The 17795-nt window shown below is 45.5% G+C and overlaps 1 protein-coding gene across 2 annotated transcripts in view; it reads left to right on the top strand.

Annotated features, from left to right (window-relative positions):
* Window positions 1–17795, top strand: part of ST3GAL5 (ST3 beta-galactoside alpha-2,3-sialyltransferase 5) — a 111237-nt gene that overhangs the window by 72186 nt on the left and 21256 nt on the right. For both annotated transcript variants that reach the window (XM_056554439.1, XM_056554440.1), the window contains exon 3: window positions 6120–6225. In XM_056554439.1, the coding sequence (XP_056410414.1) occupies window positions 6120–6225 (106 nt within the window). The remainder of the gene's footprint in view (window positions 1–6119; window positions 6226–17795) is intronic.

Here is a 17795-nt window from a genome sequence, read left to right on the forward strand (position 1 = left end):
CCGGGGGATGGTACGCAAACGTTCCTCCACATCCGGTATGTGGAACGCACTTTGGAGAATGGAGCCAGAGGTGGTATCAAAGATCCTCAGCAGGATCGTTTATTAAAGGGGTACTCTGCCCGTAGACATCTTATCCCCTATCCAAAGGATAGGGGATAAGATGTCGGATTGCTGGGGTCCCGCCGCTGGGAACCTCCGTGACCTCCCTGCTGCACCCGGTGTTTGTTTAGAGCGTCGGGTGCAGCGCTGGAGGCTCATGATGTCAGGGCAACATCCGCTTGTGATGTCATGGCCACGGTCCCTCAAAGCAAGTCTATGGGAGGGGGCGTGACATACATCACGCCCCCTCCCATGGGCTTGCATTAAGGGGGCGTGGTCGTGACGTCACGGGGCATGATCGTGACATCATGAGCTTCCGCACCACCAGTCATTCGGCACTCATTCGCTCCGTGCATCGGATTTCTGGGGTTCCACAGCCAAGACCCCCACGGCGGGACCCCCGCGATCAGATGTCTAGGGACAGAGTACCCCTTTAAGTTCAAAATAATAAAGAGGATGACACGTTTCGGGAGGTGCCCTCCCTTACTCAGATCTGTATACAAACAACTTGTGTATTACAGACATATATAAGGAGAAAAAAGGCGGCAACTTATAAAGGGGAGGGGCCACAGGCAGAGAAAATAGGGAAGAGCTATGCCGAGACAGCATGGACTGATGCCTCCACCCCCGGCACTCTGATTGGTTTAACACCGGTCACGTGAATTCCCCCATAGCGACCCGACCTAGTGATGGAGCGCATTTTACACAGCGCTTTTTTACTTTGCCGCTTCGGACCAGAACTAGCATACTGTCATATGAATTCATATGTATTATGCATTTCTGCTTCTCGATTACCCTATATGTTTTATTTGTATTTTAATTATATTTGTTTATATTCTATTATACTTTTGAACTGTATGTACTACTATGTTTTTTCTGTGCCTGTGGCCCCTCCCCTTTATACGTTGGCGCCATTTTTCTCCTTATATATTACACACGATGCTTCTATACTGATCTGAGGAAGGGAGGGCTCCTCCCGAAACACGTCGGTACTTAATAAACGGTAATAAATTAATAAAATACCACCTCTGGTACCAAAGGGTTCTTTTCTGTACATCGTCTTCATGTGTAAAAACTAGTCCACTATGGAGAGGGTTTAAAAAATGTTTTCCTATCTATGAAATAAATAAAAACATTTCTATCTATGAAATTATGTAACTTATGTAAATCATTGCTTTGAATAAAACTGTGGGTCGCACATGTGTTCCACTGTTCCATTGAGCCAAACTCTTTTCTTGGCTGTCCTTGGCAGTTCAATGGACAGTAAAAGGAGTGGTGACGAGGAATGACTTGGATCTTGTGGATGAGGCAAAAGTGTTGTAACTTAAAGGGGTACTCCGGTGGAAAACAGTTTTTTATTTTTAAATCATCTGGTGCCAAAAAGTTAAACAGATTTTTAAATTACTTCTATAAAAAAAAATCTTAATCCTTCCAGTACTTATCAGCTGCTGACAACTACAGAGGAAATTCTTTTCTTTTTGGATTTCTTTTCTGTCTGTCCAAAGTGATCTCTGCTGACACCTCTGTCCGTGTCAGGAATTGTCCAGAGCTGCATATGTTTGCTATGGGCAGTTCCTGACATGGACAAAGGTGTCAGCAGAGAGCACTGTGGACAGACAAAAAAGAAATCCAAAAAGAAAATAATTTCCTCTATATTATACAGCAGCTGATAAGTACTGGAAGGATTAAGATTTTTTTTTTTTTTATAGAAGTAATTTACAAATCTATAGAAAATAGGAGAGGCTCCTATCTACTAGTCACCTTGAGCCGAGCAACTCAAATGGCTCCTATACCCACGGTGTCGGAAAGTTAAAGTGATTAAAAGGAAAATTGAGGCTCAGGATCTTGAATACTGGATAGACATTTATTAATGAATTGTTTAAAATATGTGATGTGCTCCGTGACACACAGGGCCCTTGTGGGTCAGCGGGGACACAAAATACAATTAAAAGTGTACCTCTCATCAAAAAAACTTTTGATATATTATAGAATAATGTATGCAGAATAACTTTACAATTGCATGTTATTAAAAAATATGCTTCTTTCTATTTAATTTTCCACTTTGAAGAAATGACCACTAGGGGTCTCCCTACCAGTCCTGGCAGCAAGCATTTCAGACTCATGCTGGAGTCCTAAACACTACGAGCTGCCAGTCTGCTTTGTTCACAAAGGAGAACACTCAGAGCTGCCAGCCTGCTTTGTTCACAGCCTGTTTGGCTGTGAACAAAGCAGGCTGGCAGCTCTGAGTGTTTAGGACTCCAGCACGAGTCAGAAATGCTTGCTGACAGGACTGATCGGGAAAAATACAATAGAAAGAAGCGTATTTTTCATTAACATGCTATTGGAAAGTTATTCAACATTCATTAATCTAAAATATATCAAAAGTTTATTTGATGAGAGGTACCCTTTAATAAATGTCTATCCAGTATTCAAGATCTTGAGCCTCAATTTTCCTTTTAATCCATTTACAAATCTGTTTAACTTTCTGGCACCAGTTGATTTAAAAAAAAAAAAAAAAAAAAAGAAGGTTTTCCACCGGAGTACCCCTTTAACATCTCTTTAATGTAGACAGTGTGACGACAATCTAATGTGTATGACCCATCTGACCCTAGATGTTAGAGCTGGTGGGGGGGGGGGGAGGGGGGGTCAAAGGGATCCGTGCTTGTTTGCAGAGCCTATATACAAGGCTCAAGTGGACATACGGCCTGGCCACTGGATCCATTACATTCATCATTGTAAGCCGCATATCCCGTATGTACATAGTCTGTTGACAAGAATAATATAAGTAGGCACACAAAGGATTAAATCAGCTCATGAATAAGTGTTTGCTTGTTTGACAGCAGATCGCTGGCCCTTTTACATGGACCGATTATCACGAATGCTCATTTGTTTGATAATCTGCCCACATGGAAGGGCCTAAAATGACCCGTTCAGCCGATCAACGAGCATATCTAGGCTGATCTTTGGACCTATTACACAAGGTGATATTACTTGATAATCTTCCCATGCAATAGGGCCCTTAGGCAAGTGACGATCATACGAGCCCTCCCCCACTGTTCTGGTGTAATATAAATACTAGAGATGAGCGAACTTACAGTAAATTCGATTCGTCACAAACTTCTCGGCTCGGCAGTTGATGACTTTTCCTGCATAAATTAGTTCAGCTATCCGGTGCTCCGGTGGGCTGGAAAAGGTGGATACAGTCCTAGGAGACTCTTTCCTAGGACTGTATCCACCTTTTCCAGCCCACCGGAGCACCGGAAAGCTGAACTAATTTACGCAGGAAAAGTCATCAACTGCCGAGCCGAGAAGTTCGTGACGAATCGAATTTACTGTAAGTTCGCTCATCTCTAGATAATATGATTAATGTATGGTTCGGCCTGACTACCCAATGATATCTTAAGAGAGAAATTACATCCTATTATAACTAATGAAGATACCTGTATAAAATTTGAAATACCGTATATACTCGAGTATAAGCCGAGTTTTTTCAGCACGATTTTTCGTGCTGAAAATGCCCCCCTCAGCTTATACATGAGTGAACAAAAAAAACGTATCTGTCTTAGCTGTGAGGGGATGGTCTGGGCCGTTCATCTCCGCCTGTCAATCCCTTCCTCAGTGGTCTTCAACCTGCGGACCTCCAGAGGTTTCAAAACTACAACTCCCAGCATGCCCGGACAGCCGATGGCTGTCCGGGCATGCTGGGAGTTGTAGTTTTGCAACATCTGGAGGTCCGCAGGTTGAAGACCACTGAGAAGGGATTGACAGGCGGTGATGATGAAAGGGGGGGGGGGGATGATGACAGGGTGATAATGACAGGGTGATAATGACAGGGTGATGATGACAGGGTGATGATGAAGGGGGGATGATGACAGGGTGATGATGACAGGGTGATAATGACAGGGTGATGATGACAGGGTGATAATGACAGGGTGATGATGACAGGGTGATGATGAAGGGGGGATGATGACAGGGTGATGATGACAGGGTGATAATGACAGGGTGATGATGACAGGGTGATAATGACAGGGTGATGATGACAGGGTGATGATGACAGGGTGATGATGACAGGGTGATGATGACAAGGTGATAATGACAGGGTGATGATGACAGGGTGATAATGACAGGGTGATGATGACAGGGTGATGATGACAGGGTGATGATGACAGGGTGATGATGACAAGGTGATGATGACAGCTTGATGATGACAGGGTGATGATGACAGGGTGATGATGACAGGGTGATAATGACAGGGTGATGATGACAGGGTGATAATGACAGGGTGATGATGACAGGGTGATGATGACAGGGTGATGATGACAGGGTGATAATGACAGGGTGATGATGACAGGGTGATGATGACAGGGTGATGATGACAGGGTGATGATGACAGGGTGATGATGACAGCGTGATGATGACAGGGTGATGATGACAGGGTGATGATGACAGGGTGATGATGACAAGGTGATGATGACAGGGTGATGATGACAGGGTGATAATGACAGGGTGATGATGACAGGGTGATGATGACAGGGTGATGATGACAGGGTGATGATGACAGGGTGATGATGACAGGGTGATGATGACAGGGTGATGATGAAGGGGGGGATGATGACAGGGTGATGATGATGAGGGTGTTAATGATGGGGGTGTGGATGATGACAGAAGGGGATGATGTATTTCCCACCCTAGGCTTATAGTCGAGTCAATAACTTCTAGGTTTTTGGGGTGAAATTAGGGGCCTCGGTTTATATTCGGAATGGCTAATACTCGAGTATATACGGTAATTGTTATTTATCCACCTAAATGATTGATATACTATACATATATAACTTTTTTTCCCCTTATATTTTCTTCTCTAATTTCTTCCTTTTTTATTTTTTTGTATTTCCTCTTTTTCCTTTCCTTTTTTTTTGATGACAGGGTGATTTTTTTTGATGACAGACCCTGATCTGAGGAAGGGAGGACTCCTCCCGAAACGCGTAATCCATTGTTTTTTATTTAGTTTTTTGTTTAATAAATGGTCCTGCTGAGGATCCTTTACTTCATCCTGGACGTTATTGTCTGTATGCTCTAGTCGCAGCGCCGGTATTCAAGGGTTCTTTTCTATTCCTTCCTACTGCCTCTACAGGACGACCTGGGTCGATCCTGCTACCCACTGGCTGAGCAGCGACGCACCATCATTGGTACCCCTTTAAATAGGGGTTACATGCTTGTTATTTTCCACTTTGAGGTGAGCGGCCAACTATAAGCCCCGTGGGGTCATCCCCCATTCCACATACCTCCCACTTTTATCTTGGGGTAATACACGAGGCGCCGCTTGTCGGTCCTTTTCTCTGCTTTTCTCTTACCTGATGCGTATGGCCAGTGCCCCCATGTTCAGGAGTCCCATAGACAGTGAATGGAGCAGTAACACAACATCAACATGTAGACAACGATGTAGTTAAAGGGCTGCATGTCCAATCCAGCAAATAAGCCGGGGTAAGACTCGGTAAACAAGCGCAGATCAGAAAGTTATATAGATTTGAAAATGATTCATATTTAAAGATATTAATCCTTCCAGTACTTATAAGCTGCTGTATGCTCCAGAAAAAGTTCTGTAGTTCTTTCCAGTCAGACCACAGTGCTCTCTGCTGCCACCTCAGTCCATGTCAGGAACTGTCCAGAGCAGGAGCAAATCCCCATAGCAAACCTTTTCTGCTCCTGACAGTTCCTGACATGGACAGAGGTGGCAGCAGAGAGCACCTCTATTGGAAAACTACAACTCCCAGCATGCCCGGACAGCCCTTGGCTGTCCGGGCATGCTGGGAGTTGTAGTTTTCCAACAGCGGTAGGCAGCCTGGTTGAAAAAACACTGAGTTAAGCACTCATGGACATATCCTGCTTTATACAGGTTATCCCAATATGATTTGAGGCTGAGGACTCCACCTCAGTCTTTTCCATTTTTTTTTATGTATTTTTTGTATTTTTTATATATATTTTTTTCTACGTTTTAAATGGCACTCTTTGTTTATCTGCAGGATTCTGTTATTCTTCTGTTTCATGATATGTATCCTGTACATCGGCAAAGTGGGACTGGACGCCGAGACATGTGACCTTCGAGCCGTGGACCCTGACTACATAAAGGTTGGACTCTCTTTATATTGTGCAAAATGAGTTATTATTATTCTTTTCATTGCTTTTGTACATATTACTTTTGAGCATAGTTCACATTAATGGAATTCACAGGATGAAGAGCAGGCCATGCCCGGCTTTTAATAATGATAAGAACCTGTGTCAGGATCCGTTACCTACAGCCTGTATAGTATAGCTGGGTGCAGAGTTAGCCAACGCACCTGGGGCCCTGTGTCCGAGGGGCCATAAGGCCACATAACGTGACTCTAGAATTATAGGGAAACTCCGATACTAGACATCTTATCCCCTATTCTCAGGATAGGTCAACACGCCGCCTCCTTATCTCTATGGAAGATCCGGAGGTACACAAACACTGTATCTCTCTTCCATAGACATGAATAGAGGGGGGCGCTTCGAAGCTTAGCACAGCCGGCGTTCTGTACATAAATGTTCAGAACACTGGGGTGCCAGGTTGAAGATCGGGCGGTCCCAGCGGTCAAACCTTCCCCTGATCAGACATCTTATCCCCTAAAAAGATAAGTTGTCTAGTACCAGAGTTCCTCTTTAAAGGAAAACTGTCATCAGTGTTACTGAACTGTTGGTACAGGCGCGCAGAGCAGGTGACACTGATGACAACCATACTTACCTGATCCCGTTCCGTGGTCCTGTTGTCCTGATATCTTCGTCCCTATCTTCAGTTCCGGAGGCGGCTTTGGGCATGGGTGGAGCTTCCTGATGTCAGCGATAATGTCAGGAAGCTCTGCCCATACACCTGGCTCCGGATCGGAACATATGAAGGAAGATAACGGGAGAACTGGAGCACAGAGCAGGGACAGGTAAGTATGGTTGTCATTAGTGACACCAGCACTTCACACCTGTACCAACAGGTTAGAGCGGTGACACTGATGACAGTTTTCCTTTAAAAATGTCATCTAGTAGGTGGGGTCCTGTTACAGATTGTCCATAGCTCGTGCAAAAAGGGTCATAGGGGCCAAAAAAGCACCAAGTCCACCTGTCCTAGGTGGTTGAGGGTCTAGTGATATTGAGGTGCACCAAAATGAGGCTTTTTTCTTGGTTTGCGACCACCTCATCTCCATTTAAGAGAGGCCTGGATGTGCAACCGCATTCTCTCCTATCCTGTAACTTTATGGAGATAAAACGTTGATCCAGGGATTTATTCTAATTCTCCATATTTGAAGTTGGGATTGGAATATTACCACATGGTACGGGCCAATTGGCATTTGGATCAACACAGTAGGGTTGTAAGTTGAACATGATGGTTTTCAAGCTTATAAAAACTACCACATACCCTTCGAATAGATGAAGAAGATGGAGACCATCTGAAGTCCATCTGCCTGCAGTTCCATGCACGTATTGCTGAGTATTGTCTGAAAAACTTGGTAGAATTGTCCTAGAAAGAAAACCCTTGCATGACTGCTCTGTAACACTACACTGATCAGGATAGGGATCGGTGACTCTGTCCTCTTCGTGAAACTGTATCTTGCCTTTGGGGATTGCTTGTTTGTCATCCCTGAGGCGGATCCCAGGACACATATACAGATACATTAAGGAGAACCTGAGGAGGCATCTTATGTGAAACAGTAACCTCGATTGTAACCATATATATAATTAAGACTTTTGTTGTGTCCCCCCCCCCCCCCCCCCTTCCTCATGGGATCTGCAGATGAGGCACAATGAGAGCCATTGGCTTTGGAGAAGATTAAAACTGAATGGTGTAAACATATCCTTTCCTGGGTTTATATAAAGGATTTGTTGTATGGGAACATGATGCTGCAGGAGTTACATTGAGATCACATTGGACAGAAGGATTATAAAGATTGATTAGTTTAAATGGATAATGTAGTTTTTCTTTTTGAAAAATCTGATTAATAAAGCTTGTTGAAAAACAGAGTGACATGCATGACATACATGACAGGTCTGAATTGGACCTGAGCATGTCTGAAAATCTTGTTGTTAGGGATGTACTGCCTACCACTTATGAGCAGGGCCGTTTGAAGGAATTTGGGGGCCCCAAGCAAAATGGACATGGAGGCCCCCCCCCCCTTGATGTTCATGCACGTCATGCTCTAGGGCCGGCGTCAGGACGTAGTAACGCCGGCCCTTGAATGCTGGGAACGCGAAGTGAGTGAACGTCTATACGAGGCCCCCACATTAGGTGCAGCACAGTTCCCCCATGTTAGGTGCGGCAAAGTCCCCCCCCCCCCCACGTTAGGTGCGGCACAGTTCCCCCCACGTTAGGTGCGGCACAGTTCCCCCACGTTAGGTGCGGCACAGTTCCCCCCACGTTAGATGCGGCACAGTTCCCCCACGTTAGGTGCGGCACAGTCCCCCCATGTTAGGTGCGGCACAGTTCCCCCCACGTTAGGTGCGGCACAGTTCCCCCCATGTTAGGTGCTGCACAGTTCCCCCCACGTTAGGTGCGGCAGAGTTCCCCCCACATTAGGTGCAGCAGAGTTCCCCCATATTAGGTGCAGCAGAGTTCTCCCCACATTAGGCTAGCAGTGTTCCCCCACATTAGGTGCAGTATAGTTCCCCACATTAGGTGCAGTATAGTTCCCCACATTAGGTGCAGTATAGTTCCCCACATTAGGTGCAGTATAGTTCCCCCACATTAGGCAGTATAGTTCCCCAGATTAGGTGCAGTATAGTTCCCCAGATTAGGTGCAGTATAGTTCCCCCACATTAGGCTGTAGTTCCCCCACATTAGGTGCAGTATAGTTCTCCACATTAGGTGCAGTATAGTTCCCCCACATTAGGTGCAGTATAGTTCTCCCCACATTAGGTGCAGTATAGTTCCCCCACATTAGGTGCAGTATAGTCCCCCACATTAGGTGCAGTATAGTTCTCCCCACATTAGGTGCAGTACAGTTTCCCCACATTAGGTGCAGTATAGTTCTCCCCACATTAGGTGCAGTATAGTTCTCCACATAAGGTTGGCAGTATAGTTTACCCCACATTAGGTGCAGTATAGTCCCCCCACATTAGGTGTAGTATGTTCCCCCACCAACATACAGCCTCCAGCCATACTGCGTATGGCTGGAGGCTGTATGCCTGTTTACTGCCCTACTTCAGTGTTCTGACCACTGCTCCTTTTGTCCGGCCACCATAGCAGTAGGTCCCGGGACTGGAGGAGCAGTGGTCAGACCACTGAAGCTAATGTGCCGCTGGTCACTTAACATGCTGGCCAACGCATGTCCTGTTCACTGCTCGCTCCTCTGCGTTGCTTTCCAATGGGCGCACGCACGGGACGGGGCAAATGCCCCGTTCCCCCCCCCCCCTAGATCTGCCACTCCATGCATTATATACACACTCACACACACACTGTATACATTACATACTGTACATGCATGCTTCATACACACACAGATACTGTACACATTACATACTGTACATGCATGCTTCATACACACACAACACACTGTACACATTACATACTGTACATGCATGCTTCATACACACACAACGCACTGTACACATTACATACTGTACATGCATGCTTCATACACACATAATGTACACATTACATACTGTACATGCATCATACACACACACATACTGTACACATTACATACTGTACATGCATCATACACACACACTGTACACATTACATACTGTACATGAATCATACACACACACTGTACACATTACATACTGTACATGCATCATACACACACACTGTACACATTACATACTGTACATGCATCATACACACATACTGTACACATTACATACTGTACATGCATCATACACACACACTGTATACATTACATACTGTACATGCATCATACACACACACTGTACACATTACATACTGTTCATGCATCATACACACACACTGTACATATTACATACTGTACATGCATCACACACACACTGTACACATTACATACTGTACATGCATTATACACACACACACACTGTACACATTACATACTGTGCATGCATCATACACACACTGTACACATTACATACTGTAAATGCATCATACACACACACACTGTACACATTACATACTGTACATGCATCATACACACACTGTACACATTACATACTGTACATGCATCATACACACACTGTACACATTACATACTGTACATGCATCATACACACACTGTACACATTACATACTGTACATGCATCATACACACACACATACTGTACACATTACATACTGTAGATGCATCATACACACACATACTGTACACATTACATACTGTACATGCATCATACACACACACTGTACACATTACATACTGTACATGCATCATACACACACATACTGTACACATTACATACTGTAGATGCATCATACACACACATACTGTACACATTACATACTGTACATGCATCATAAACACACACTGTACACATTACATACTGTACATGCATCATACACACACTGTACACATTACATACTGTACATGCTTCATACACACACACAACATACTGTACACATTACATACTGTACATGCATCATACACACACAACATTCTGTACACATTACAAACTGTACATGCATCATACACACACAACACACATACTGTACATGCATCATACACACACATACTGTACACATTACATACTGTACATGCATCATACACACACATACTGTACATGCATCATACACACACACTGTACACATTACATACTGTACATGCATTATACACACAACACACTGTACACATTACATACTATACAGTACATGCTTCATACACACACAGATAGAATAGATCAGTGTTTCCCAACCAGGATGCCTACAGAGGTTGCAAAACTACAACTCCCAGCAAGCCCAGACAGCTTTTGGCTGTCTGGGCATGCTGGGAGTTGTAGTTTTGCAACAACTGTAGGCACCCTGGATAGGAAACACTGGTATGGATACACACATGCACTCTATATAGTCATCCACAGTAGTAACACACACACAGGCACAGTACATAGACATACACATATGTACACACATATATATATCCACACACACACGCTTATACACAAATGCATGCAGGGACACCTACGTTAGTCAGGCCCCATGTTGTACAGCCTCTGCAGTCTCCTTTCCTCACAGCTCTCTCCTCCCCCTCCCCCTGCTCAGACGGCTGAAGGCTGAGAGAAGAGTCCGGGGCTGAGGGAAGATACCAAGTGCAGCGGGGGTGGGGGGAGCGTGATTGTGGTGAGGTGAGAAGAACTCAAAAGCTGCAAATTCGTTTATTTTAAAAACATGTCAGACATTCGGAGGCCCTCTTGTTTGGGTGCCTGGGGCCCGGAGCACAAACTCCAAGAGCAGGATTGTTAATCGCTACAGGACGGGCAAGCACTGGCTGCGCTCGGGGGCCCCCAGCCAGCTCGGGGCCCCAAGCAATTGCTTGGTTTGCCTGTCCTGTAGCGACGGGCCTGTTTATGAGTCAAAATGACTAATTTCAAGCCTAAACTATAGACAAATAAGTTCCGAAGCAGCCTGTCAATATCCAAGCCACAGTTTACTATATCCCATTGATGTTATCGGGTAGCAAAATCAGCTGCATAAAATATGCAGCAAAAATATTCATCTGATACTGTAAGTGTGAACATACCCTAAATCAGACTGTTTTGTAAGATTTTTTGCAAGAGGAAAACCCCTTTAATTCCTAAGGTCAGGTGACCCAGTAACGACTGTCTACTGATACTATCAATAAGACTGTGACAATCTATATTGATATATTGAAATTGATTAGCTTAAAGGGAATCTGTCATTAGTATCACCTGCACTAACCTATTGGTATAGGCTTGTAGTGCGGGTGACACTGATGACAATCATACTTACTGTTCCCCAATCCGTGCCTTCCTTCCGGTGATATTCTTCTTTTTCTTGATATGCAAATGAGGAGCTTGGTGCACAGGGATGTCCGTCTTCAATCTTCCTATGAAGCGCTTTCTCCCCCCCTATTCTGAGGCTTCTATGCTGCAGAATGGAGCTCCACTCTGGAGCTACACCCTTCTAATCCACATGTGATGCCAGCATGGCTGGCATCACATGTGGATTAGAAGGGTGTAGCTCCAGAGTGGAGCTCCATTCTGCAGCATAGTGAAATCTCTCTTCCCACAAGAGATTTCACAGTGGAGGTGGGCGGGTAGTAGTAGTAGTAGTACACTGGTGACAATAAGAGTAGTAGTACTGTGAGGTGACTGGCAAAGGAGACCATTGAGATGGTGAGATGGCTGGCAGGTAGCTAAAGGCAGTATATACAGTGGGACACTATAAATAGCATACAATACCACTAGTCTCACACAGCTCTACTACACCACCTCTTAGCTCTGCTTCACCAGAGATCGCTGGTTCTGCTCTACAATACACAAGCCAGGGTCCCTGACCTGTGACCTCGGAACTGAGGTGAGAAGAAAGTGAAACACTGCCGCTCCTGTGCAAGCAGCCATAGCGGCAAGGGCCTTTCCAGCCTTTGCCACTGTGCCCCCTTGCAGTAGCGCGCCTGAGGCGATCACTTGCCTCGCCTCACTTATTAGTTGCCTTGCTTGCAACTATTATTAACCGATAAAAAAAATCGAAGTGTAGTCACAGCACCGCTAAAAACATCCATTTATTAGAAATCCATTAAAAGTCCATTCGGTACAAAAAGGTGCAAACCAGCACGAACGAGGCCGAGACCTCCCCCTCTGACGCGTTTCCGCTCTACCGGGCCTTAAAGGGGTTATCCAGGAAAAAACTTTTTTTTTTATATATATATATAAACTGGCTCCAGAAAGTTAAACAGATTTGTAAATTACTTCTATTAAAAAATCTTAATCCTTTCAGTACTTATGAGCTTCTGAAGTTGAGGTTGTTCTTTTCTGTCTAAGTGCTCTCTGATGACACTTGTCTTGGGAACCGCCCAGTTTAGAAGCAAATCCCCATAGCAAACCTTTTCTAAACTGGGCGGTTCCCGAGACAGGTGTCATCAGAGAGCACTTAGACAGAAAAGAACAACCTTAACTTCAGAAGCTCATAAGTACTGAAAGGATTAAGATTTTTTAATAGAAGTAATTTACAAATCTGTTTAACTTTCTGGATCCAGTTGATATATATATATATATATATATATATATATATATATAAAAAGTTTTTTCCTGGAATACCCCTTTAATCATAGATACAAGGGAGATGATTTATCCCTTGTATCTATGATTAAGGCCCGGTAGGGCGGAAACGCGTCAAAGGGGGAGGTCTCGGCTTGCACCTTTTTGTACTGAATGGACTTTTAATGGATTTCTAATAAATGGATGTTTTTATCGGTGCTGTGACTACACTTTGATTTTTTCGATTCTGGAGGCAGTGAAGGAGGACTGATTGCACGTGCACGGAGGAGGTGAGCGCTATCCAATTTTTGTTACCTATTATAAACCGATCCAAGTTGTCCCTGATAAACCCTTATTATCAGTAATTTAGCTCCATTATGTATGTGGCTAAGTGTATATGACGTGAGAGCATTGTTGGGTAAGGATATTCTCAGGAAAGAATAACAAAAGCTATGATAGAATTTGGATGGGTTGTGTGAATAGCTCTACATGGTTATGTTAATTATTAGCAAAAAAAAAATGTAATATCTACAATTGACTAACAAGTGAGCCTCAAACCGGACGGTCTCGCTCTGTCACCCATACATTACATCATGCGAAGACTGAATCCCCTGACTCCACCCAGGACTGGATGGGATTTTAGATACACCCCTTCCTCTCTAACCCACTCTTAACCAAGTAACAACCTCTTCACCCAATAGAAAAGACACTGACACCTGCTGTGGGAAAATTGGGCCGTGTGGCCCATTTATTTAACAAACCAATAAATAACATTTGAATATTTACATATAAACATAACCAAACTGGAGGGCACTCCCCTCCCCCAACTGGATTTGTGCACCACGCTTCTTACCCCTGGCCGCGAGCTCCTGGCCCGGGGGCACCCCGGTAACCTTCTGCACAATCCCTCGAACTCCTGAGGCCCAGAACCACCACCAGGAGGCACAATTGAACCATCTCAAACATTTATCTTTCAAACTACTAACTCCCCCGGGACCCTTTCACATACCTCCCCCCTTATCAGAATCCCACCCACCAAGCGTTTAAAAGAGGGCTGGCGGGCGGGACCTTCTTCTCGCTTCTACACACCGACTGGTGAGTACCCTCCCCCCCCTGGAGCACCCCCCTATATACACTCCTCCCCCTCCCCTCCAGATGACCTCCCTTTCACCCCACTCTCGAGCCACCTGCTACTGTCCCTTAAAGGAGCAGCAGCCATTTAACCCTTTAACCCCCATTCCCTTGCAATATACCACTAACCACATTACCCCTTACTAACATCTGGAAGGGCCACTAAAACTAGGGATCGACCGATATCGTTTTTTAGGGCCGATACCGATAATCGGTGGAGGTTAGGGCCGATAGCCGATAACTTATACCGATATTCTGGTATAAGTTATCGGCTATTTATCCCCCGCGACACCGCTGCAGATCATTGATTTAAAGCGGGCGCTTTAAATCAATGCACTGCAGTGGCTTTTGCGGTGCCATAGGCCGCCGCCACCACCCGCTTCTCTCCCCCTGCCTGTCAGGGTGGTCCGGGCCATCCATCCTTCCTGTAGTGTCTGGCGGCATTCCGGGTGGAGGGTGAACCGGTCCGGGCTGTCCTTCTTCTCCGGGGGTGCTCTTCTCCACTCCGGCAGGCTCTGGCCTAGTAATGCAGCATAGACGCCGCTGCGCAGTGACGCCCATGCGCAGCGACACACCTGACGTCACGGCGTAGTGGCGTCTATGCAGCGTACTAAGCTGGAGCCTGCCCGGAGTGGAGAAGAGGACCCCCGGAGAAGAAGGACAGCCCGGACCGGTTCACCCTCCACCCGGAATGCCGCCGGACGGTGGGTCGAGGGAGGCGGTTGCGTGTGGGGGGCGGGGCATTATCGGCTTATCGCCAAGGTAATTGCCGATACCGATAATGCCCAAAATCGTGATTATTGGCCGATAATATCGGCCATACCGATAATCGGTCGATCCCTAACTAAAACCCCCATCAAGGCGCCACTACGCCAGGGGTTCTGCCGCTCCGTTTGCTCCCAGGACTTTGACTACGCTCATAGTAGCATGAGTAAGCATGAAAGCAAAGTAGATATTTATTTAGTAAAGTATTACTAGTGAACCATGGTGCACTTGCTGTGTAAACTGGAGACTGCATTCTTCTCAATAAAGAATTTTCTGAGGATGTGAAGTTTTAACAAATCTTGCATACTACTTAAAGCGTAGAAGTAACTTTAGGTAACTTTTCAGGATACAGTGCCCTGTGTGTACATGAGGAGCAGCACTATTTCTGGCCATTATATAACTTGTATACAGTGATCCCTCAACTTACAATGGCCTCAACATACAATAGTTTCAACACACAATGGTCTTTTCTGGAGCATTGTAACTTGAAACCAGACTCAACATACAATGCTATGGAATCTGCGAAACGTGTCAATGGCTGGAAGAACCGACCAATCAGAATGGACATTCACTGGTAAAACCAGTGTATTCCTAAAATGTATGCATTGACTGATGTCTGCTAGCGCCCCCTACAGTACAGGGAGTTACTACATGTTCTGTACTACTTTTAACCTGTACCAGGGTTAGCTGCTCCTTTGGACACCAGGTGAGGGCGGCTCCATTTTACTTTTTTAGGACATTGTGTGTTCTGTACAGGACCATGAAGAAGCTCCTGTCCTCTACATAGACCAGTGTTTCCCAACGAGGGCGCCTCCAGCTGTTGCAAGACTACAATTCCCATGCTGGGAGTTGTAGTTTTGCAACAGCTGGAGGCATCCTGGTTGGAAAACACTGAAATAGACAGTGATTACCGCTCCCAGCAGATCTTTCTTACTTTTATATGGAAGGATTTGCTTTATCTGTATTAGTTTTCTACTTATTTATCTTTAATCCTTTTTTTCCTATTTTTGGATGACATTTTAGGGCTTCAGAACCAATTACCAGGTTTCCATAGAGTTATGGTCTCAACATACAATGGTCGTTCCGGAACCCATTAATATTGTAACTTGAGGGACCACTATATATAGTATTTTTTAGCAGATTTCTGCTCTGCAGGCTTAATCTATAATTTACAGATCTCCCAGAACTGTTGGACAGTGCTTTCTCCTTCCCTTTTGAAGGCTGGTAGGAGTTGTAGTTTTGCAAAAGCCGGAGGCACCCTGGTGGGGAAACACTGCCTTGGAATGTCCAGTATCTTGCCATTAAAGGGGTACTCCGCCCCTAGACATCTTATCCCCTATCCAAAGGATAGGGGATAAAATGTCAGATCGCCGGGGTCCCGCTGCTGGGGACCCCGGGGATTGCTGCTGCAGCACCCCACTATCATTACTGCTCAGAGCGAGATCGCTCTGCACGTAATGACGGGCAATACAGGGGCCGGAGCATCGTTACGTCATGGCTCCGCCCCTCGTGACATCACGGCCCGCCCTCGTCAATACAAGTCTATGGGAGGGGGCGTGGCGGTCGTCACGCCCCCTGCAATAGACTTGCATTAAGGGGACGGGCCGTGATGTCATGAGGGGCGGAGCCATGACGTCACGCTGCTCCGGCCCCTGTATCGCCCGTCATTACGTGCAGAGCGAACTCGCTCTGTGCAGTAATGATGGCGGGGTGCCGCAGCGGCGATCCCTGGGGGTCCCCAGCAGCGGGACCGCGGAGATCTAACATCTTATCCCCTATCCTTTGGATAGGGGATAAGATGCTAGGGGCGGAGTACCCCTTTAAGCAAGTAATATGACCACGTCTGGTCTGTTCCAATGGTCACTGTTGCTAATTTGGTAGTGTTGTACTATAGTTTCCAGTGCGGTGCACCGGATAGTCTCCTGTGCTGGAGCAATACCAGGGCTCAACAAGTTTTCCATGTTATCTAAGACCCTGTGTTTTCACTGTGAGTAGGTCTCTCTCTCTCTGTCTCATTTGCTTACAGTCTCATTTACATTGTCCTGACAGTGAATTATGTCAGCTGTGTAGTGATACCTCTATTCTGTTTGGCCATATTTGCCTGTAAGTGCTCCGGTATAACAGCTGAGGACAATGCAGAGCTTCTCCTGGTTTGTGAGTATGTGTGGTACCCAAGGGAATGATGGTATTGTTGTGCAGGCTAGCTGGTAATAATAGTCTCGCAGGGGAAGTAGATGGTAAGATCACTAGGCAGGGTGGTGTAACTAACCTGGTGGTCCCCTGTGAGCCCAAGAATTCTTTTTACCTCATAAGTTGTCCTCTTAGTGCGGACATTAGACCTCCAAACTTGCTTTATGTGAAAACAAATAAAACCTTTTACTGAATCTTCTGTGCAAATCAAAATATAACACAGTCTTTTGGAACAGAGTGGAATTTTACAGCCTTTAGAGAAGATTAATGGATACTTGGTCACTGGCCCTTTAAAGGAGTATTCCAGGACTGGAAAACTTATACCCATCCTAAGGATAGGGGATAAGGTTTCAGATCGCGGGGGGGGAGGTCCGACTGCTGAGATCCCCCACGATCTCCCGTACAGGGGCCTGGCAGTCCGCGGGAAGGGG

Source organism: Hyla sarda, chromosome 1, assembly GCF_029499605.1.
Source record: "Hyla sarda isolate aHylSar1 chromosome 1, aHylSar1.hap1, whole genome shotgun sequence".
NCBI classification, from domain to species: Eukaryota; Metazoa; Chordata; class Amphibia; order Anura; family Hylidae; genus Hyla; species Hyla sarda.